Here is a 24,700-nt window from a genome sequence, read left to right on the forward strand (position 1 = left end):
AGAGGCGGCCTGAGGGGCGGGACCAGCCCGGGGGCGGGGCGGGGCGCGTCGGGGGCGGGGCCTCCCTCTTTCCGGCTGCAGTCGCTGCCGGGCCGGGCCGGGCCGCACGGGGGCGCCGCTGGGGCCGTGCTGCTCCACGAGTTGCCGAGCCGCCGAGGAGGCCCTCACTTCCGCGTCGGGCCCCGCGGCGTCCGGCGGCCGCGCGGAGGGCCGGGCGGGCCGCAGGTCAGTCGGGGAGGCCGCCTACCCGGCCCCGCCCGTGCAGAAGACCCGGGCGCCGGGTGGGCCGCGGGCCCGGGAGGCGGCGGGGCGCCCCGAGGAAGGGCCCGGATCACGCCGATATCACGGGTGCCCCGGGCTGCAGGCTCGGGCTTCGGGCCGATTCGGGGCCCCCCGGGCACCGGGGAGACCCTGGCGGGGCTTTGAGGTGTCCCAGCCCCTCCCTGTTTGGTCCCGCATCGTGGGAGGAGTGCTAGTGCCCTGAACAGCGTTTCTCAAAGTGGGGTCCGCGTGCGGACTCTCGACTCTTATCCCAGACTTTCTGAACCGGACTCTTGTGCTGTGGCCCGGGAATCTGAATTTACAGCAAACGACTCTGATGGTTTTGATGCCGCGAGTCACCGAACCGCACTTTGGGGGCCCTTCCCCAGAGAGCAGGGCATTTCTGACACGGCAGGGAGTCTAAGTGGGTGCATTTGAGGATGGGGCCTCGAGACTGGCCTTGAAATGGTGGTGGATAGTTCTCTGCCATAGGAGAAACTGACTGAGGCAGGGGTATCTCTTAAAATCCTTGCACTCAGGGTGCTGCTGTGTTCCTCTTGTCACAACAGCAGTCTTCAGATGGACAGATGCTTAGTGAATTAAGTGCCCGTGTCAGGGGCCTTAGGGATGAAACAGTGCTGAAGTAGGCAGTGTGGGGTGCAGCAGAAAATTTGGAGCTGGTCCTGCTGACCTGGATTGGGGCCGACTCCACCACTTACCAACAGGGCAGCCCTAGCGTGGACGCTGCTCACATCACTCGATTTCTTTCTCCAGTGTCATCATCTGTCAATAGAGACAGTAATTCCTGTCCAGTAGGGCTTTTGTGTGAATTAGGTAATGTCTGCCAAGTGTCCCCTGCAGTAACTGGCACCTAATAAGCATTGAGTAAATGGGAGTTATTAAGAGTGATGTAGATTCTGCCTTCCTAGGGCTTTTGGTCAGGGATTAAATAAGTGAGATAAAATGTGGAGAGAGGTACAAAGTATATTTGGTGGACTGTGCACAGATTCTAACTGGGGGGGTGCTTGGGAAGGTCATGCAAGTAGTGAGATTTGCCTGTGGCTTTGAAGAAGAGACGGATTCCAGGGAGCTGGTAACTGGGGCAGCATGAGCCCGTTCCATCCCATGCTTCAGAGGTGGTTCTCTCACATGAATCCTTGCCCGGTTGCTCCTAGGACTTCAAGGCAGCCAAAGAAGTCACATTGATAGGTGGTTTTTGAAAGCCGGACCATTGGTCCATAAGAGTTTCTGCCAGCTGACCATGTTTGACACACATTGTTTTCGTCAGACACCAGTGGTCTCCTTTTCCCAAATCATTGGAGATTGGCTAAATTGGAGCATCTACAAAATGATGCTCGTTGAATGCATAGTAAAAGTGAGTTGCCATGAATATAGTTGAGCCTCTTGACAGCCATTTTACATTTGCTGTGAAATGTGCAGTTACATCAGGAGTACCTTTTTCATCACAGTATTGTTTTAGGTTCCATAGAAACACCACAGTCACCTGTGGTTCATCCATCTCCAGAGAGGATTAAGAAGTCACATCTTTAAAACTTCCCTAAAGCTTCAGGCATTTTTGACTGGAGAAGCCAGATGATTTAGAGGTGTTATTTGTTGCTCTTCTGGACCAGTCTGGCTACTGGTATACATAAAATTCTGATTTCAGTTGATAAATTCTGTATTCCTTAGTTACCTAACCTAGGAACTACAGTTACCATTGTTAATAATTTCTGCTGTTATGTCTCCTTAAATCTCCAGAGCCAATATCAATCCCTCTGTATACACTTTATGGTAAAATTTATATCATTATAGATAACATTTATCATTTAGCAAGTACTTACTCTGAGCCAGAGACTGTTCTATATGTTCTGTCAGCTTATCTTAGCTCTTTATATGTTCCGTCAGTTATTCCTCTGATAGTCCTTTGAGGTAGGCACCATCCCTGGCTCCATTTTATAGATGAGGAAACCGGCAGAGGAAGATAAGTATTTGCCCTCCGCCCCCAGTAAGTGGTAGAGCCTTGTAGCCTAATCCCATGCTACGTGCTGCCCCCCTCTGCAAGTCTAGACAGCTCCCTCAGACTTCCTGTAGTTTTAAAAGATATGTGAATATCAAAGAACATAAGCAAACTTCACCTTTGCTTTATATGTGACAGACAATGCACTATTTTGTTTAATTCCTTAAACAATCATTTCAATAGCTATGATTTGGTTGGTGATAGTTTATCATTTACAAATACTCTGAGCCAAAGTTTTCCAGCTTCCCAATGTATCTCAAACTTCTTTCATATTATACAAAGTCCTTCAATATTGTCAGTGCTGAGGGATTTATTTTAAGTCACATTAAAACGTATTTATTATCTACTTAGTGTACTGTTGGAAATGTCAGCAGTGACTGTTCTTTGTTTTCACAGAGGTGGACCAGGACCACCCTTGTTTTGCACTTTCTGAAAGCATTTGAAGGCAAAAATTCAGGTGTTGCTGGGAACAATGGAAGGTCACAAGGCAGAAGAAAAGGTGTTAGATATTCTTCGACTGAATGTGGGCGGCTGTATTTACACAGCCAGACGTGAGTCCTTGTGCCGCTTTAAAGACTCAATGCTGGCATCCATGTTCAGTGGTCGTTTTCCTCTAAAAACAGATGAATCGGGTAAATATCTAAAGTCCGTAAGCATGATCATAAATATTCATTACAATAGTCTAGTTTAAATTCCCTTTGGTTTTCATAATCGCAATAGAATGTATTCGACCAGTATACTAATTATTGAGACCATTAGGGCTGAGTGGAGATTTATTAAATACATGGAGAAATGAAATACCAGTTTCCAGAATCTGTGATGCTGTCACTACAAGTTGACAAGACAATGAACGTGTGTAAAGGCCTACCATGACCTCAGTATGGTGACTGATTTTATTTGGAAAGTTGTTCCATCCATGCAACTCCATGGGTAAAGGCATGGAGGCTTCTGTCTGTGTTCGTCAGGTGAACACACTGATTTCTCTGGAGAAAGCAGCCACCCTCCCGCTCCCAGGGCAGTTGGCGGCAGTGAGCTTTAGCGTGAAACCTGCCACCTCATCTAGCTGCGTAGCCTTGTGTGGGCTGACGTGCACACGAGAAAATGTCAGTCACCTAGTGGCAGAGGACTAAACACTGGTGTTCCAGAAGAAGCAGGGTAGGGATCTGTGCTGCTGTCCCTGCTTGGAGTGCTCCAGTGTTGACTGAACCTACTACTGGTTGTAGAGAAACCTCAGGAAGGCCAGTAAGGCATTTTGCACCTCTTCGGTGTTCTGGGGCCCAGGGAACCCACTCTGGCTTCTGTGTCAGAAGAGAGGGAGTGAGGAGTCTTGAGCATGAGGGGCTGTTAGTAACCCTGGGTCTTGAGAGAGTGCTTTGCCAGCGGAAGGGCAGTTGAATGAATGGGAAACACCAATGGCTGGTGCCCAGGGCTTGATGGCCCCGTGGGCAGGAAGTTTGTTGGTGGAAAGATGGTAAGCAGGGACTGCGTTTTTTCTCTGTCCCCAAGTTTTAGTTTCTTAATCACTTGTAAGTTAATCAAGGGAGAAAAGGAATTATTGAGTAACCTCACACCAACTTGGCTAAATTGTCATAAAGTAGTACCAGCATAGCATTAGGAGCTCTGGGTTTATATGTCAGTGACACTACCAGTTGACTTCCAGCCAAACATGACATATTAATGGGCATGCCCTCATTAGGGAGGTGCTCCATATGTCTTTCCTGGCTGGGCAGGGATGAGGTTAGGGGTAAGCTTACATTTCAGGAGCAGTCTGGGGTCTCCGTGGCTTTTGAAGGGCCACAGTGGGAATATGGTCATTGCATCCAAAATCCCAAATGGACCTCGGAATACATTTTCCTGTATGGTAGGTGAGAAAACAGAGGATCACCAAATTTGACTAAACCCATTTGAACAGTAGCTATCAACTTTCTTGTGAGAGAGAAACGTTTCTAGTGGTAGAGGTCTGATTTTAGTTTGACATGTTGAAATTTTATTTATGGTCATATGTATCTATGCAATGATTTTTGAACTGAATGTTTTCTAGGGGCTTGTGTTATTGACCGTGATGGACATCTATTTAAATACCTTTTGGATTATCTTCACGGAGAAGTTCACATTCCCACAGATGAGCAAACCCGTGGTGCTCTGCAGGAAGAGGCTGATTACTTTGGCATCCCTTATCCATACAGCCTGTCTGACCACTTGGCCAATGAAATGGAGACATATTCTTTAAGGTCAAATATAGAACTTAAAAAGGTCTTGGCATTTTCTTAAGTTTTAAAAAATATATATGTATACATATATATACATTTTAATACACAAAGCAATGTGTGTTATTTTGCATAGTCTGTGTTGCCACATAAGCCAAACATGGGAAAGTTTTACTTTTTCTAACTTTTGAAGACACTTTGCTTAATTACTACTAATTTTTTTAAGGCCGAAATCCTATGTTCTAGGGAAGTGTATTACATTGCCACTCAGAGGTTTATGGAGTGTTTATCTCTCATTGAAGATTTAATGTCTTTTGATGGCTTTTTAGATAGAAATATTCTGCTCTTTAGGTTCTTTGTAAATTAACAGCAATACTGTAGTATATAAGGGTATAGGGTTTTATTTACTGAAATGACTTTTTAAAAGAATGGTCATGATAAAGAAATGATTGTATAAAATCTCCAACCTGATTTAGTGAGTGTAGCAGTTTGTTACTAAGTTAAAACATCGGTTTGATTAATTCACTTTGAGATCAATAAATCTTTTTTTTAAAGATGCTTCTCCTTTAAATTACATTTTAAAAATCTTTACATAACTTAAAAAGCTTCATTACCTGTTTTTGTCTTATCGATAAGTATTATATTTGCTTTTAGCACCTTTAGGGATCTAAAAGGAAAATATTTTTCCTAGATAATTAATAATAGTGAAAACTGATATGAATTGATTTGATTTGGACCTTGGCTTAGGAGAGCAAGCTGACAGTATGGTTATTAGGAGTGTAGCATGAAGAGAAATTTGATTTGGTTCCAGATCATCTTCAGGATTTGCACAGTTGTATGGGTTCTGCTACTGAAGTTATTTAGAAATTGAGTCGTCTAACAGTTATTTGGTGCTGTTTGCCACATCTGCAGATTGGGGCTAAAACACCTGACTGGAAAGTTGGGGTGGGTTAACATTCATCTTCTGAAGTCTCAACTCTAGTCTTTTATTTCTGTTTTATATGCAAAGAGGACACAGCATGTGCACATTCACTATGTCAGCCAACACATATTTATCTCAAATGTCTTAGGTGTATATAGCACTGCTCTAGGGACTGTGTGGGACACAAAGAAATACAACATACAGTTAGATAGCAATATTAAATGAAAATGTAAGACATGTTAGTGTCCTATTTTCATTCACTTGAGTCAGTAAATATTAAGCACCTCCTTTGTGTCAGGCACTATTCCACGCCCTTGGGATACTAGACAAAGCAGACAAAAGTGCCGGTCCTGAGGGCGCTCACAGGAATAATGCTGTTTCTCCCAGGGGAGGCCCTTGCCACTCCCCTGGGTGAAGTCCTACTGCTCTGTGTCCCTTAGCACTTCATCGACTCACCTGGTAGCACTTACACTGTGTCCTGACGGCTTGTCAACTGTCTGTCTTTTACCTTAGCTATAAACTCAAGGAGGGCTGGGACGCTGTATCCAGGACCTTAGACACCACTCACCACATTAGTACCTTCTTAATATTCAAGTGAATGAATGAATAGGTAGATAAATGCCAAAGGAGTTCTTATAGTTTGCATTGAGTTTGTATATTCATATCTTTCAGTGGAAAAGAACAAGTTAATCTGGTTAATTTATGATTGGACGTGGAGTTAAAAATAAGCATCAACCATGAGGCTTAGTCAGTAGAAGGTGAAAAGAAGATTGAGTCAAATGGGAAATTGGGGGAAAATAAAGGGAAAAGAGAAAGGTCTTTTAGTCATACGAAGATTTTAAAATTAAAAATAATATTGGTAGTGAGGCTAAAGGAGGAGGAAGGAAAATACAATTTCTGTGTGGAAAAGAATTCTGTAGAGGAAAAGGTGTTGGGTTTTTGGGTGATGCCTTTTGTGATTTGCCCCACCCCCACCCCAAATTCAACAAAAGCATGTTTGGTTTTTCAAGGCATAAAGACTAGGCCGAAATTCATAATCTTTTATTTCCCTTATGACCAACTGGTAATAGAGCAAATTAATTTTTACTTTACTCCAGAATTAAATTCAAATTTTGTATATTTTTTTGCTCCAGGCTCTAACAGACTTCTGTGATTCATATGGTTTAGTTTGCAATAAGCCAACAGTTTGGGTTCTTCACTATCTTAACACATCTGGTGCAAGCTGTGAGAGTAGAATTATTGGTGTATATTCCACAAAAACTGATGGAACAGATGCTATTGATAAGCAGCTGGGAGGAAGAATTCACAGTAAAAGCATTTTTAAAAGGTATGTCCATATTTACATATGAAAAGGAACAAAATAAAGTCTTAGTGTCTTGTAAGAGGTGTTACTGAATGGAGTATGTGGTTGACTAGAGAAGATCATCAACGCCGGGCAACACACAGCATGAGCCCTCATGGCTGGCGAAACCGGCCCACTTCATGACGTATATGTAAGCTATAGGACATCCACGGTGGTCTAGTATATTGCCTCTCAACTGGGAGTGGGCATCAGAAGCCCCTGAGAGACTTTAGAAAAAAAGAAGAGAAAGAAAAGCAAAGCCACCTGCCTGGCTGTTTCTGCTGGACCATCGTCCAGGAGCAGAAGCACTGCTCAGAAGTCAGCAGGCCTGCCAAGTGACCCAGAACTGGCCTGTGCCTTGGTGTCCTGTTCTGAGAAATGATGAAGGACTTCCCTGGTCCCTCCCAGCCTTAAAATTCTATGACTTGAACATGTCAAATTCTTAAGGGTTATTCTCTTAATACTTTTTCTGTAAATTTACTTAACATTGGTCAATTCACTTAGCAGTCCTTTTTTTTTTTTTTAATTCTCTGGATGGTTGGATTGGGTCACATATTAGTGACCAATGAATGACCACATGAACTTGGTTATTAGGTGATTAAATATGTCATTGTTTTCTGAATTCTTTACAGGATGTTTATATAAGATATATGAGTGCCTGGCATAATGCTATGAAAGTTTTAGTCAAAGGTGGATCTTTTAAAATTTTCCTGGGGTTAGGTAATTTTTTTAAAAAACTTATTTTTAAAAATTTGTTGATTTGTCTGCACAGTCTATATTGTGGAATTAACAAGTACTTTACCACAGTAAAAAGAGATCAGATGTAGGTTAGCATGAGTATAGTATATTATACTCAAAGTATCTGATACATAGTGTATTATCTATATGCTTAAGGAAGGGTCACAGAAGAACAACTATTCAATACCAATATATTTTTCCCCTTAATTAACAGGCACTTGGTGAGTATCTATTAGTTATACATGTGTGTGTGTGTGTACACATTCATACTTAGGTAGTATGTTTTCATCACCTTTTGCAATATTTCTAGAGAGGCGGGAAATAATGTTCAGTACATTTGGAGCTATTATTCAGTAGCTGAACTGAAGAAAATGATGGATGCCTTTGATGCCTGGGAAGGAAAAGGTATAGTACAATTCTTTTATTTCATGGCAGAAGGTAGACTTTTCCTTAATAAAACAAAGTAAGCACAAATGCTGCATTTCTCTTTTTTAGAAAGTATTTCTTTGTATAGGTTAAGTATTTCTTTGTGTATTTGCCACCCCATAATATCATTGATTGAGGCAGTTTACTTAAAAATCTTTAGACCTGGGGCGCCTGGGTGGCTCAGTCGTTAAGTGTCTGCCTTTGGCTCAGGTCATGATCCCAGGGTCCTGGGACCGAGCCCCACATCGGGCTTCCTGCTCCGTGGGAAGCCTGCTTTTCCCTCTCCCACTCCCCCTGCTTGTGTTCCCTCTCTCGCTATGTCTCTCTATCAAATAAATAAATAAAATCTTAAAAAAAAAAAATCTTTAGACCTCTTGGGGCGCCTGGGTGCCTCAGTCAGTTAAGCGTCTGACTCTTGGTTTCAGCTCGGTCCTGGTCTCAGGGTCATGAGATCGAGCCCCTCGTCAGGCTCCATGCTTAGCACAGAGTCTGCTTGCGACACTCTCTCCCTTTCCCTCTGCCCCTTCCCCCTGCTCTCTCTCTCTCTCTCTCTCTCTCTCTCTCTCTAAAATAAATAAATAAATCTTAAAAAAAACTTTAGATCCCCGAGTTGCTAGCTATTACTAATAGTTTATAATCCAGTAACCTAAAAAATAGTTTATAATTTCAGCATGTTAGTTATGTTTATTTAGTTCAATTAAACAACAGTTTATTTAGCACCTACTGTGTACCTAGCATTGTTCCTAGGAAGTATACCTTTAATGTAAGCATACAATGTACAATCAAAAGAAAAAAGGAGGGGCACCTGGCTGGCTCAGTTGGCAGAGTATGCAACTCCTGATCTCAGGGTCGAGCCCCATGTGAGGTATAGAGATTACTTAAAAGTAAAATCTTAAAAGGAAAAATTTAAAACAGAGAAAATGAAAATAATGCCACAGAAGATGTCTGAAGAACGCTTAGGAAACACTCATCTTTAAATGCACACTTTGAAATTTGACCATTTTTCCCAACTGCTCATATCATTTGATAATAATAATGCTGTTTAGGATCCAGTGTGATAAGTGGTTTACATTCAGTACCTCTTAGTCTTAAAACAATTCTGGATGCTGTTTATCACTTTACTGATGAGAAAACTGAGTCTCAGAGAGGCCATGCCACTTGTAAGGATCACAGAAGGTTAACTGTTCTGTGCCTAAGTTTGTTTTTTTTCTCTTAATTAACAAGTATGTATTGAGTGTCTCTTAGGTGCAAACCCTATAAGAAGTCCTAAAGTTGGGTCCACAGATAAATAGGACACATCTTGGTCCTCAAATGATCTTAAAAGCTGGTAGAGACCGACACTGCAAGTCACGTGAGGTTGAATAAAAGGGGGGGGCTTTTCAGAACTCCGCGGTCACCTGTTTCTCTTTCTGACGAGGTGCTCGTACCAACCCTCTTCCTTTCCTGGACTTTGTCCCCCTCACTTTTCCTCCTTTATTTTTTTTTTCTAAATCAGACCCCTCAAACAGATAGAAAACAATTAAGTTTTTCATTTTAGATTTAAGTGACTTTAAGACACTTAGGCTTCAGGAACAAACCCCTCGGTGTTCTCTGTGGCTCTGGACTGGCAGACGGCCCCGGAGGTTTTGTGGGGGAGCCCTGGCTGGGCTTCTTTCTCCACTGACCCAGGAAGCTGAAGGGAAGAGCTGCTATTACTGGCTCACAGAGTGGAAGACTGATTTTGACTTTTTGGGAGCATGTAATGAAGTATCATTGGTATTTAACACCGTTCTGGAAGGCCTGTGCAAAGCCATCAGACAGGAAACAGAAAGAGAAAGAATTATTAGAAGGAAGAAGACAGTTATTATTTGGGGACAGTATGTCTTTTTAGAAAACCCAAAGGAATCAACTAAAGGTATTTTAAATGATGAGTTGAGTAGAACAAACTAGCTGGATACAATATAAGTAAACAAAGACTAGCTTACTTATGATAGATTAGTTAGAACTTACAGGAGAGGGCGCCTGGGTGGCTCAGTTGGTTAAGCGACTGCCTTCGGCTCAGGTCATGATCCTGGAGTCCTGGGATCGAGTCCCACATCGGGCTCCCCGCTCGGCGGGGAGTCTGCTTCTCCCTCTGACCCTCTTCCCTCTCGTGCTCTCTATCTCTCATTCTCTCTCTCTCAAATAAAAAAAATAAAATCTTAAAAAAAAAAAAAGAACTTACAGGAGAAAATCCCATTCACAATAGCAATAAATGACAGAATCACTAGGACTGACCTATCAAGAAATGCTTTTGTGGAGTCTTTTGTGAAGACTGCTAAAATATATTCATCCATCAGTTCATCCATCCATCTATAAAAAAAGAAGACAGATTATGGTGAGACATACCATGCTCCCGAATGGGAAAGCTATTGAGACAGATTTTATAATATTCATTATAAAGACGTCAGTTCCTCTCAGATTAAGTTACAGGTTTAATGCAATTCCTACCAAAATATAAGTGGAACTCTTTGGGAATCTTGAGGAAATGATTCCAAAATTCCGTTGAAAGAATAAGCCAGTGAAATAGGAACATTTTGGGAAGTAGAAGTCATTAGAGGAATGAGTCTATAACTGTGTGATAGTAAAAATATATGTAGAGAGAGTTGTAATAAGAAGAACCATATGTTTCTGGTACAAGAATAGATGCAGAGATCAGAAGTAAACCCCAGTGAACTTACAAGAATAAAAATACCATGTGATAAGGAGTATTAAATATCAGTGTAAAAAGATAGATAATTTAATAAATGAGAAATATACTTGGGAGAAAACAACTTTAGCCTCATGTCATTTATCAAAATAATCCCAGGTGAATTTATGGATGAAAAATGAAGCTATAATAAACTACAATGAAACTTAAGCAAATAACTGATTTCTTAATAGGAAAATAAATCATAAAGACAAAGATGAATAAATTTGATTATATCATATTTAATATATTAACTTTAAAACAAAAATGCATAAATAAAAGGCTAATAAAAACTTAGATAAAAATATTATATTTAGAGATAAGAATATCCCTAAAATAGAGATTTATTTAAGTTGATTAGCAAATCAATTCAACCCCTATTGTAAATAAATGTGCAAGGTTCATGACCACAGAATTTCCAGATAGATAAACATGTGGCAAGAGGTTCAAACTCATTATTTATCAATGAAATACATATTAAATGAGGATTATTTTTTCATACCAGATTAGTAAAGATCTCTCATGAATTCTTGGCAGGAGTAAAAGTTAATATTACTTTAATGGGAAATAATTTATCATTACATATCCATAACATCAAAATTGTTCATTTTCTTTGACCCGATAACTCTACTTCTGGGTATCTACCCTAAGGTCATAATCAAATGCAGACAAAGGTTTATGAACAGATTGTTCAATTAAGCATTATTCATAATAGAGAAAAAAATAAAAGCAATATAAATGTCTATAATAGAGAAATACATACTGGTACATCTATGGGAAATAGTTGAGCATAGCTATTAAAATTATTTTGAATAATTTTTTACAGAGATGAATGCCCATGATAAAATAAGCTTGTCATGGAATGATCAAAAGCAGGAAACAAAATTAAATATAAAGTGTTTTCAATTAGGTGCCTATCATATGAATAAGAAAAAGACTAGAAACAGATTCATCAAAGTGTCATGAACCATGATTCCTAGTTTTAGGATTAGAATTGATCTTGATTTTTTTTTAGGATTTTATTTATTTATCTGAGAGAGAGAGAGATATTGAGAGAATGACGGGGGGTGGAGCGGCAGAGGGAGAGCCAGACTCCTTGCAGAGCAAGGAGCCCGACATGGGACTTGATCCCAGGACCCTGGGATCATGACCTGAGCTGAAGGCAGACACTTAACCAACTGAGCCACCCAGGCGCCCGATCTTGATTTTTTTTTTATATGTACTTTTCTTTATTATCCAAATTTTGTACAATGAAACTGAATTACTTTATAGGCAGGAAAAAAATAAAAGTTTTTAAAATAAATTATGGTGTATCCATATAATGGAATACTACTCAGCAATAAAAAAAAATGATCATTAATGTGTATATCAACATGGATGAATCTTCAAAGCATCATGCTAAAGAAGCCAGACACAAAAGGCTCTATACTGTATGATTCCGTTTATATGCCACCCCTGAAAAGGCAAAACTAGGGAATGGAGGGGAGGGCATTGATTGCAAAGGGGTACAAGGGAACTTCTGGGGTGACAGAAATGTTCTATGTCTTGACTGTGGCTGTGATTACATGACTTGCATATATTTGTCAAAACTCATCGAACCGAATACTTTAAAAGGGAGAATTTTATTTTATGTAAATTATATCTCAATAAACCTGACTTTAAAAAAGTCTTAATGGATGAGATTTGGGAATGTTTTTATAGCTTAAGTAGGTTTGAGATCAAGCAGTTCCAGAAAATTACTGTCTTAAAATGAGGTCCATAGGCTTCTGTGAGTATTGGATATGTCTATTATAATTTATATGCCCAGCTTGCTAAGTTGGTTAATATTTATCACTAAATCTTTAATGATTAAACAACAAGACACCACGGGTGCCCGGGTGGCACAGTCAGTTGAGCATCCGACTCTTGGTTTTGGCTCAGGTTGGGGTCGTGGGATTGAGCCCCGCATTGGGCTCCGCACTTGGCGTGAAGTCCACTTGAGATTCTCTTTCTGCCCTCTCCTTCTGCCCCTCCTGCTTATGCTCTCTCTCCCTCTCTCTCTCGTAAATAAATCTTTAAAAAACAAACAAACAAAAAAACAAGATACCATATCCATTCCTGGGACTTCAAAGTTACTTTTTTAAAAAATGCCAATTTTTTATTCAACGTTATTTTTTAAGCCTTTTAAAATGCAAAATGCATCTTTATACTTTTGTGATTTCTTTTAAATTGAGGTGAAATTCACATAACATAAAATCAAAGTATATACTTCAGTGGCATTTACTATGTTAACAATGTTGTATAACCACCATCTCTATCTAGTTGCAAAACATTTTCATCACCCCACAAGGAAAGCCAGTACCTGTAAGCAGTTACTCCCCATTCTCTTCTGTCTTCAGCCTCCGGCAACCACCAATCTGTTTTCTGTCTCAACGCATTTGCCTATTCTGGATATTTCCTGTAATTGAAATCATACAATATAATGACCTTTTGTGTTTGGCTTTTTTCACTCAGCATAATGTTTTTGAGGTTCATAAAAATACATTTCCAACTTTCATTCAGAAGCTTACCTGATTTAAAAATTAAAATGAGTTTGACCACAATCTTGGCCTAACACATTAACTCAGATTATTCTTGTTTGAAAAGGTGCTTATAGGGTAGTGATTGCTCATATTTATATAGTGGTTGCCTTTTACAGAGTGGTTCACAAAATATACCTGACTTGATGATTACTGCAGCCCAATGAGGTGGATAGGGTGGGAGTTAGAACCCTCACTGTCCAACCCTTACACAACTGTCAACACTATGATTTATAAAATAAAGGCACCTAACGTCTCTTAAGTGTTCAAGTGCCAGGAAGTATACTAAGCATTTTGCGTTTATTTACTCATTTAATCATCACAGCCAACCTATGAAGTATGTACCATTATTGTCATTTCATAGATGAGAAAATTTAGGCACAGAAAAGTTAAGTAACTTTCCCAAGGTCGCATGATCAGTGAGTGATAGACGTGGCATTCAGACCCAGGGAGTCTTGGCTCCAGGGCCCGTGCCCTTTAACAGCACACACTCTTCTGCCCAGGACCCGTGTGATGACCTACTGATGATCAGTGGTGGAGCTGGGGCTGGTAGTGGCAATTCCTAGACCTGGCTTATGAGCTGGGCCGCTATTACCTTGGCTCTTCTCGGGCACACTTGCTGTGTACACCTACCTTCTTCAGATGGGAGACATGAATTTCAAACTCTTTCTGCCTAGTCTTCCACAAAACAGTGCTGCCGAACCTTTTGCCGTGGACAGTGGCTCTCTTAATTATGCCTTTTTATCTTCCAGGTGTTAGCTACTGGCGGGTGCCTCATGAGCTGATAGAATGTTGGACCCTGGAAGAGCGGCCCTTACTTGGAAGCCTCCGTCACATGGCCCCAGTTCGAAAGAGGTTATCTGTGCTCTGTTGATAGTGTTTTTTGTTTTTTTAATATGACCTGTAGTTTTCCTGCCTTTATTGGGGAAATGAATAATGTTGACCTTACTAAATTTATTAATCACCAAGGTAAGTATTCTGCCTTACCATCAAAATTAAATTGTGATAAATTCAAAGTTACCAAAACAATGTAAAAACTGAAAATAATTCTCTAAAACTGAGTTATAGTATGTTCTTTTTGGGAGAGTGTGTTTTTAAGAATACTAGTGGATACAGTGAGAATGCTATGGTATTTTTCCCTATAAAAGTGAAATCCTAGGCTTTATTGGCAGTAGTCAAAAACTTATTTATCAGACTTAATATTTGAAATCTCCTGTGACTTATTTTGAATTCCTTTCACCTTCCTATTACCACAAATAGCATTTTATTTAAAGATTTTATTTATTTATTCATGAGAGACAGAGAGAGAGAGAAGCAGAGGGAGAAGCAGGTTCCCAAGGAGCAGGGAGCCCGATGCGGGTCTTGATCCCAGGACCCTGGGATCATGACCTGAGCCAAAGGCAGACGCTTAACCATCTGAGCCACCCAGGCGCCCACAAATAGCATTTTTATTTAATATTTCTTATATTTTATGAAATTAGCATCAAATTCACTCTACATCTGTGCTTTTCACTTTAAATACATTTAAATACATTTAAAATCATATTTATTTTTCATTGGGTATTATTCATGCTTTTCAGATGTTCTGATTTCTTCATCATTTGTCCTAGAATTTGATTCACTGCTCCTATGGAATCTGATTGCTTTCTTTTTTTTGCCCTTTGGCTCTTTCACAGAAATGCGGAGAATTTTATTCAGTTTTTAGTGGTTCATTATCTCTTGTTAAAACAGATCTTTTTTCTTAAAGGCCCTCAATTTGTTATCATTATTTTGCTTTTTGAGCTTACAGTTAGCAAATATTGTTTGGGTCTAGAGCAGGGGTTCTCAAATGGGGGCAGTTCTGTCCCACAGGACATATTTGGCAATGTTTAGAGACACTGTGGGGTGGGAGGTGCTACTGGCACCTAGTAAGTAGAGGCCAGGGACACTGCTAAATGTCGTAGAATGCACTGGGCAGCACCCACAACAGAGATTTATCCAGCCATAAATGGCAATAATGTTAAGGTTGGGAAACCTTGGTCAAGAGTCTAGTGGAAGATGTGGACTGAAAAAACAAGCAGGATTGGTTTTATGGAGATTCTCCTCTGTGTTGTCTTTTCTTTGGTTTATTAAGCATTCTTTTTGATTCATGGATAAGATAATGATAATGATGACTTAGAAGCAACTGCAAGGTCCCAGAGAATCATTTGATTCACTTGAGAAAATTTAGTTATGTTCAGTAGTTTTAGGGTTGAATATATTATATTTGCATTCTCTACTACATGTCGGTGTTCAGATCACCATGCCATATTGATGAGAAGGAGAAGACTTGGGGGAACTTTCTGTTCAGGAGATGATCTTCGTGAAGTGAAACTGATGCAAGCAGTAGAAGGAGCAGGCAGGGTTTCAACAGTGGTTGGTTGACAGTTTTAAGGTCATTTCAAACAATATTCCCTGTGATTTTTCCTTCATTTTGTTAATGTGATATATCACATTGACTGGCTTATAGATGTTGAACCATCCTTGCATCCCTGGAATAAATCCTACTTGATCATGGCGTATAATCCTTTTAATGTACTGTTGAATATGGTTCGCTAGTATTTTGTTGAATATTATTGCATTTATGTTCACCAGGGATATTTTCTTTTCTTGTGGTGTTCTTGTCTGGTTTTGGTATCAGGGTTCTCCTGGCCTTGTAAAAAGAATTAGGAAGAGTTCCCTCATCTTCTGTTATTTGGAAAAGTTTGAGAAGGATTGGTATTAAATCTCCTTCAAATGTTTGGTAGAATTTACCTGGACTTTTGTTTGTTGGGAGTTTTTATTTTGTTTTTGTTTTTAAAATAAGCTCTAGGCCCTATGTGGGCCTTGAACTCATGACTCCAAGATCAGGAGTCACAGGCTCCACTGACTGAGCCAGCCAGGTGCCCTGGTTGCTTTTTGATTACCGATTCAGTCTCCTTAGTAATCGGTCTGTTCAGATTGTGAATTCCATCATGAGTCAGTCTTGGTAGGTTGTATGTTTCTAGGAACTTTTAAACATTCATTCATTCATTCATTTATTTCCTTTTTTTAAAAAACGCTGAAGTATAGTTGACATACAATGTTCTATTAGTCAGGTGTGCAACATAGTGAATCAACAATTCTGTACATTATGCATTGCTCACCATGCAAAGTGTCGTTACCATCTGTCACCATACAATATTATATAATATTATTGACTGTATTCCCTATGCTGTACTTTTCATCCCCATGACTTATTTATTTTATAACTAGAAGTTTGTACCTCTTAATCCCTTAGGAATTCGTCCATCTCTTTTAAGCTGTCCAATTTGTTGGTGTGTAATTATTCGTAGTAAGCTCTTTTGACCCTTTGTATCTCCGTGGTATCAGTTGTAACCTCTCCTCTTCATTTCTGATTTTACTTATTTGTGTCCTCTCTCTTTTTTCTTGGCTGGTCAATTTTATCTTTTTAAAGAACCAGCTTTTAGTTTCATTGATCTTTTCTATTGCTTTATAGTCTCTATTTCATTTACTTCTGCTCGAATTTTTATTTCCTTCCTTCTACTAATGATGTGTAGTTGTCACTCAGCTATTCTTTAGGATTTTATTTTTTAAGAGGAAATTGTACCATATATAGATTTAGACTCAGTATATCTGTGGGAGGAGGTAAGTTCAAGATTTTCCTACATCACCATCATGAACTGAAACAAATCTATCATATGGTTTTGATACCACATCAAAAATCATATGATCATCTCAATAGATACAGAAAAAGCATTTGACAAAATTCAACAACAATTTATGATAAAAACTCTCAACAAAGTGGGAATAGAGGGACTACATTTCAACATAATAAAGCCATATATGAACAGCCCACAGCTAGCAACATACTCAGTGGTGAAAAGCTGATAGCTTTTCTTCTAAGGTTAGGAACAAGACAAGTATACCCACTCTCGCCACTTTTATTCAACATAGTACTGGAAGTCCTAGCCAGAGCATTTAGGCAAGAAAAAGAAATAAAGGGCATCCAGATTAGAAAGGAAGAAGTAAAACTGGCACTATTTGCAGTTGGCATGATATTATACATAGAAAACCTTAAAACTCCATCAATACTGTTAGAACTAACAAATTCAGTAAATTTGCAGGATACAAAATTAACACATCAAAATCTTGTTTCTATACACTAATGATGAATTATCAGAAAGATAAGAAAACAATCCCATTTGCAATTGCACCAAAAAGAATAAAACATCTAGGAATAAATTTAGCCAAGGAGGTAAAAGACCTGTTTTTGAAAACTCTAAGACGTGAAACAAATTGAAGAAAACATAAATAAATGGGAAGATATTCTGTCCTCATGGATTGGAAGAATATTGAAAAAATGTCCATACTATCCAAAGCAATCTACAGATTCAGTGCATTCCCTATCAAAATTCCAATGGCATTTTTTTTATGGAAATAGAACAAACAACCCTCAAATTTGTATGGAACCACAGAAGATCGTGAAGAGCCAAAGCAATCCTGATAAAGAAGATTTGACAAAGCTGGAAACCTCATGGTCCCTGATTTCCAATTAGCATAGTCCCCCCCTTATCCACAGAGGATATGTTCCAAGACCCCCAGTGGATGCCTGAAACCACAACAGTGCTGAACTGTATATGTACTGTGTGTTTTCCTATACATACATACCTGTGATCAAGTTTAGTTTATAAAGTAGGCACAGTAGGAGATTAATAGCAATAACTAATAAAATAGAACAGTTGTAACAATATACTGTAATAAATGTTATCTGAATGTGGTCTCTTAAGATATCTTATTGTACATCATCCTTATGATGATGTAAGATGATAAAATGCCTATATGATGAGATGAAGTGAAGTGAATAACATAGACATAGCATTAGGCTAGTAGTCATAGTATGAATGACATTGTGACATAGCGTTAGGCTACTACTGACATTCTGATGATAGTCAGAAGGAGGATCATCTGCTTCCAGACCATGGTTGACTATGGGTGATTGAAACTGCAGAAACTGCAGAAAGGGCAGACTACTATATATTACAAAACTATAATAATTAAAACAGTATGGTATTGGCATAAAACCAGACACATAGAAGAACAGAATAGAAAGCCCAGAAATAAAGCCACACATATATGGTTGTCTAGTTTACAACAAAAAGAGCCAAGAATACACAATGGGGAAAGGACAGTCTCTTTAATACATGGTGTTGGGAAAATTGGATATCCACATGCAAAAGAGTGAAACTGGATCCCTATCTTGCACGATACACAAAAGTTAAAGTAGATTAAAGACTTGAAGATAAGATCCGAAGTCGTAAACTCCTGGAAGAAAACAGAGTAATAAGTTCCTTAACATAGGCCTTGGCAATGATTTTTTTTGTATCTGATACCAAAAGCAAAAGCAACAAAGGCAAAAATAAACAAGTGGGACTGTACCAAACTAAAAAACTTCTGCATGGCAAAGGAAACCATCAAAATCAAAAGACTTTCTGCTGAATGGCAGAAAATATTTGCAAATCATATATCTGATAAGGAGCTAATATCTAAAATATATAAGGAACTCATACAACTCAGTAGCAAAAAAAAAGTGATTAAAAATGAGCAGAAAATCTGAATAGACATTTTTCTGAAGAAGACATACAGATGCCTGACAGGTACAAGAAAAGATGCTCAACATCAATAATCAGGGAAATGCAAATTAAAACCACAATGATATCACCTCAAAGCTGTTAGGACGGCTATTACCAAAAAGACAGGAGATAACAAATGTTGGCAAGGATGTGGAGAAAAGGGAACCCTTGTGCAGTTATGGTGGGAATGTAAACTGGTGCGGCCACTGTGGAAAATAGTAGAGAGGTTCTTCAAAAAATTAAAGGTAGAACTACCATATGATCCAGCAATTTCACTTCTGGTATCACCAAAAAATGCAGAGTAATTTGAAAAGATATATGCACCCCCATGTTCATTGCAATATTGTTTACAATATGGAAAAATTCAAGTGTCAATTGATGGATGAATGGATAAAAAAGAGGTGATACACACACATGCACACACACACGGTGGAATATTATTCAGCCATAAAAAAAGAATGAAATCTTGCCATTTGTGACAACATGGATGGACCTTGAGGGCATTAAGTGAAGTAAGTCAAAGACAAATACCATGTGATCTAATATGTGGAGCAAAAAAAAAAAATTCCAATCTGATAGATGCAGAACTGATTGGTGGTTGTCAGAGGCAAGGGGTGGGGGAAGGAAGAAATGGGTAAACTAGGGTGGGTTTTTTTGTTTAAATAAATCGAATTTTTTTTAAATTAAAAAAAGAAACACTGCTCCGCCTTTAGACTTTTTATAATGAATGGCAAACTCAATTCAGGAATCTTTGAAGGTTTGTCCAGTACCTCTCAAATTCAAAAATTCAAATGGGTTTGACCATTCTACCAGCTCCCAAAATAACTTCCGCAGAATGCTAATTTTACTGGGTGCCAAATGTTGCATTACAGAATTACTGGGAAATACGGATCCAACAAAGTTAAACAAGTGTCTTTACTTGAGACCCCAGAACCTTTGTTAATATAGAGTGTCAAGTTTCAAGAGAGTAAAATATGCAATAGCAAAGAGTTTATTGGACTGTGAAACACTCAGTAAACTTCCTCAGTAGATCTCTTAAAAAAACCAACAACTTGGGATCATCCTGGTTATCCTCTGGATCACGTGAGGATTCTTAGGAACCAAGTGATGTAGTGTATAATTCCGGTGTAACATACTAAATTTTAATTCGTCGTTCATATTAACATTGTGATTTTAAGAGTTTGTATTCAAGCAGAAATAACCTTGCGTAAACTTGGTGATTTACTTATTGACCTTGGTGGGAGAGATGAGGTAGTCTGATCCCTCTGAACCTCTTGACTCAAATTCTTGATGAAAACGATTTTGCCCCTGAAGATAAAACTTTGTGGAGACGTTTCCATGGGTCACCCAACCTGTAAACGCTGACCATGACATGCTTCTGTATTCACAGGCGACTGATGGCTTTCAATGAAGAGGAAGACGAAGGTGTGAACTCTAAGACTGGTCCCAAGCCAGTCAGATTCCTGGGCCCCTCCACCAGCACCCAAATTAAAGTCAAGAACTCGGCGTCGGTCAGGGTGTCCTCGGCCAGCGCCCTCCATTCTGCGGGCGGAAAGGCAGCGCCGCGCTCGGCGCCGCCTAAGGCTCCGTCCCCCGCGGGCACTGCGCAGCCGGGGCAGCCCCAGGCTCCTCGTGGGGCCGGGAGCGCTGAAAACGGAGCCGCGCACCCACCCCCCGCCAAGGTCCTGCTCTCCGACAAGAAGTCCACCCCGCCCCGAGTGATAAAACTGAAGCGGACTCCACTGTGCGCCGCCGGGCCGTCCCCACCTGCCGCAGCCGCAGCCACAGCCAGGCCCGCGGGGCCCCCGGTGTCAGCCCCGGAAGCCCCCCAGGCGCACGCGCGGACTGAAAACGGGCGGGGCCAGGCTGATTGACGGAAGCGTGGGCTCCGGACCTCCCGCTCGCCTCCCGGAGCGCCCGAGCCGTGCGCTGCAAATAGGTGGCGCTGTTTCTTGGTGCAGTAGGGGTGGAAACGGGTTTCTCTTTAGGATCGTTACGGGAAAAATGAATTATGTCAAGTAGGAATGGAAGAGGGAGACTTTACGTGGTTGGGCCTATCTTTATTTCTCCCAACTTTGAAACGGTTGTCTACTGATAGTTTGAATTTCAGGTTTTTAATTCTTTTTTTTTTTTTTGATGATTCATTGGTATTAAGGCAACAAAACAGTACAGTAAAATCATCGCTAGAGGAGTCCACTTTGTTCTTGAGTAATTATAGACTTTAGGCACTTTTGTAATGTTACTCATTGCTGCCCAGGGCCGAATGAGGTTAGATATTCCCGTCTGGTGAGTTAGGGTGACATTCGTGTTTCCCTGTGCTGTGTCACAGCCAAGAGATTTGAGAGAAAATGCAGACCCAGGTGAACTCCCTGCAGGTTTGTTTCAGTCTCAGAAGCCTTCGTGAAAAGAAATGAGGAAAAAAAAAAAGACAGTAATCTAAGATCACATTTTCTTTGACTCAATTGAACTATTTTCTTTTCCTAGATTGTTTTTTTCTTACTCTTTTTTGCTAGCAGATTTATTTATACATCACAAGAAGATGTCTTGGGATGAGAACTAAATAACGTCTTCGGAATGAATTGTTAAAATATTTTAATTTGAATAGCGAAGTTCTGAAAGTACTTTGGAAAACAAGTTAAGCGTTAACTTTTAACTGAAGTTACTACTTGTTTCTCAGGAATGACCATTGAGGAGTCATTCTGACTATACAGTATGATTTTTATGCATAAAATTCCCACTTAACTTGAACTTAATATTTTTAAACAGAATATTTTGATTAATCCTCTATTTTTTCACAGCTATTCAGTTGTATGTGTTTACTCTTATGTGTTGAGTTTTATAATTGGATCCCATATTTCTACCTTCAGTAAGCAGTATGCCTTCAGTGTATTAAAAATAAGTTCATAAAGCAGGGTACTTTTTATTCAGTGCTTATCATTGTACTTGCATTACTTTGAAAGAGTAGAGTAAATATACTCAAAACATTACTTTTTACAAAATAAAGTAAAATTTTTCCATACAAAGTAATATTTTCCATGACTGTGGTTATTTTTAAGCCTTACAGCCCTTTGTGAGTCTGAGAGGTTGTTTGTTTATGTAGTTTATCTATTTCTGGTTACAAAATTGCTTTCTTGTCTAGGTAATGTATGAAATAATTAAACCAATTTCAGATAGCTATCCAGATACCAGCAGCCTTTTAAAATAGGTGTTTTATTTGACTAGAAAAAAGTGAATGTTCAGCTGATGGTTCATGAATGACATTTCCCTGTGGAACAGAAAAAATATTTAGTCACCTTGAAAAATACTATTATAAAGAATCCAAGCATTCTGAAAATCAAAGATCACAGTGAATTTTGAGAACTGCCATTTCCGACATACTAGTATTGCTTGATCTAGGGCATTTTGAATTGCTGATTCGTATAAGAATATTATTTTATACCAGTGGTACCAATAGACTTGCTTGATGCAAAGTTGCCACGAAACCTTCAATCTGTAAGAAATGCAGTATCTATGAAGCACACAATAAAGCAAAGTGCAATTAAATGAGCTGTGCCTGTGCTCATGGGTGATTCTGTGAACAGCCTGCTCTTCTTTGCCACTAACAGCTTAAACGAAGTCTATTTAGCACATCTGGTCTTAATAAGCAGAGAGTTTTGGGAATAGCTACCAGGCTGTGGTGCGGCTGAGGTGGAAAGGAACAAGTGGCCCCTTTTGGGGATCAGGAGTCAAAGTCGAATTCAGAATGCTCAAGTAACTTGAACATTACTTTAGTTGGAGTGGTTCCTTGGGGATTAGGTACTTTTGCATGAAAACACGTTTCTCAAGACTGCAGACACAAAGGTATAACTCATCATAACCCACTGTTCTTCCTGGAAAATGAAAAATAAGAAATGGGAAAGTGTGCTTTATAAATAACGGTTCAGTGTCCTTACTTTGGGAATGTAGGTTTGTGCAGTTGTTGGGTCAGAGGACACAATAGAAATTTTTAGTGGTGACTGTAGGATATTTAGTTACTGCTCATATCAAAAAAAGATATTTGACTATGATGCCCTTACAGGTAATCTTTGTTGAAAACTGGTTTGCCCTGGGCGCCTGAGTGGCTCAGATGGTTAAGCGTCTGCCTTCAGCTCAGGTCATGATCCCAGGGTCCTAGGATTGAGTCCCGCATCAGGCTCCCTGCTCCTTGGGAGCCTGCTTCTCCCTCTCCCTCTCTCTCTCTCTCTCTCTCTCTCTCTCTTTCTGTCTCTCATAAAAAAATAAAAAAAATTTAAAAAAAAAAAAAAGAAAACTGGTTTGCCCTGATTAAAGCTGGTTAGTTATATCATGGAGAGCCTAAGGCTGACAGTTTATATTTCATATTTGTAAATAGTAAGTTTTCGGTTCAATATTGCCTTACACTACAGTTTTATAAAGTATGTTCATATATTCTATTTTATTGTGTTCATTTTGCTTCTTAGTTTCAGAACAACAACATAATAAAGGTCGTCTTTCCCAGTTCTTTCAACATCAAGAAAAAAAATGAGGTTGAACAAAATAAAGGCTGTGCAATAGTGGCACCCCCCCCATCTCAACCCCATGCTTTGGCCCATAATCTGATATCCACAGAATGACCAAAGGAAACGGTAGATGGAGGAAGTAGACTAAAAATGTGAATTTGTTTAATATTTAAAGTTTTTGAACAGGAAAGTATTAAAGTATTGGATTACATGTTTTTCCTACTCGAGAGGGGACTCCGTTGCGTCTCTATGTGCAATGCGTGGTACATGGTAGTCCTTCAGTAAATTTCTGAACAGTTAAGGCAATCCCCTGCTCCCCTCCTCCCCCCAACAATTATTTTTAAAAGCGTGTCTGGTAGCAATCTTCAGGAGCTGTGGAAACTGATTTCTGACCTTGCAGAGTATATCCTGTCAGAACAAAAGAGGTGGTAGTAGAAATTTTTTAGTAGGGTGATTATTGCTAATAGCCAAAATTACCATCAGTAATGGCCAGACCAGTTACAGGACTTGTCAAGTTGTTTAAAGTAATCCAGAACCACGGATCAGGAGATCTCAGGGAGGTCGATGCCAGTACTGCCAGACTTCTGAGAAAGGAAACAAGCAGTCTGGCCTCTCTCCTCCTGCCGTACTGCTTCAGCGAGAATTGCTGATGCAATTTCTTTTTCATTCACAGACTTAATCCTATTCAAGTGCTAACAGTGAAAACACTGTTGACTCACTTCCCAGTCTGTGGTTAAATATAGTATAATTATCCAGCTATTCCTTGATTTTTAAAGGAATTAACATACAAGCATATTTGACTTTACCTGAGGAATTGTTCATAGAACACTTTTGATTTAAATAGCATTTTGAATGTGCACAAAGACTTGTGGTGGTAAATTGTTCTGTAAAGGGAAGGATGCTAACATTTGTATGAATATGAGGTTACCTTAAAAAGGATTGCCTTCTGGGCGCCTGGGTGGCTCAGTTGGTTAAGCGACTGCCTTCGGCTCAGGTCATGATCCAGGAGTCTCTGGATCGAGTCCCGCATCGGGCTCCCTGCTCAGCAGAGAGTCTGCTTCTCCCTCTGACCCTCCCCCCTCTCATGTGCGCTCTCTCTCTCTCTCTCTCTCTCTCTCTCATTCTCTCTGTCTCAAATAAATAAATAAAAAAAATCTTTAAAAAATAAAAAAAAAAAGGATTGCCTTCTACCTGCAATTCCTTTGGATGGCTTTAATCTATATCAGGTAGGATGTAGGTTAGATACTATAGTGGAAAGTATGAATTTGATAAAATGAAGGGAAAGAACTTCTACTCTAGCAAATGGGAAGTATTTTCAAATTATTTACGTGTGTATTCCTAAATTAACTAGGAACTTTCTTTTTTTCCCCAAAAGCTTAAATTTTATTTATTTTTT

The 24,700-nt window shown here is 39.5% G+C and overlaps 1 protein-coding gene across 2 annotated transcripts; it reads left to right on the forward strand.

The window, feature by feature from the left end:
• The first annotated feature begins 91 nt into the window (after positions 1 to 91).
• On the forward strand, positions 92 to 22,431 carry KCTD18 (potassium channel tetramerization domain containing 18). Of its 2 annotated transcripts, XM_025893912.2 has the most exons (7): positions 92 to 225; positions 2,675 to 2,910; positions 4,320 to 4,531; positions 6,541 to 6,734; positions 7,798 to 7,892; positions 13,931 to 14,033; positions 20,199 to 22,427. In XM_025893912.2, exons 2-7 carry the CDS (start codon positions 2,751 to 2,753, stop codon positions 20,680 to 20,682), a joined length of 1,248 nt encoding a protein of 415 aa, XP_025749697.1. In that variant the 5' UTR covers positions 92 to 225; positions 2,675 to 2,750; the 3' UTR covers positions 20,683 to 22,427. The 2 variants fall into 2 exon arrangements, with proteins under 2 accessions (XP_025749697.1, XP_073736542.1); XM_073880441.1 differs by lacking the exon at positions 92 to 225 and having other exon boundaries at positions 2,718 to 2,910; positions 20,199 to 22,431.
• Positions 22,432 to 24,700: the final 2,269 nt, after the last annotated feature.

This window comes from Callorhinus ursinus, unplaced genomic scaffold (genome assembly GCF_003265705.2).
Source record: "Callorhinus ursinus isolate GAN/ISIS: 27379988/994484 unplaced genomic scaffold, GSC_fseal_2.0 scaffold2, whole genome shotgun sequence".
Taxonomy (NCBI): Eukaryota; Metazoa; Chordata; class Mammalia; order Carnivora; family Otariidae; genus Callorhinus; species Callorhinus ursinus.

Bases quoted from the DNA above. Each gene is read 5' to 3' on its own strand.
- KCTD18 (XM_025893912.2), top strand. From the start codon at position 2,751: ATGGAAGGTCACAAGGCAGAAGAAAAGGTGTTAGATATTCTTCGACTG. The intron at 4,532-6,540 runs GTCTTGGCATTT...TTTTTGCTCCAG, and splicing joins CAAATATAGAACTTAAAAAG to GCTCTAACAGACTTCTGTGA. The intron at 7,893-13,930 runs GTATAGTACAAT...TTTATCTTCCAG, and splicing joins TGATGCCTGGGAAGGAAAAG to GTGTTAGCTACTGGCGGGTG.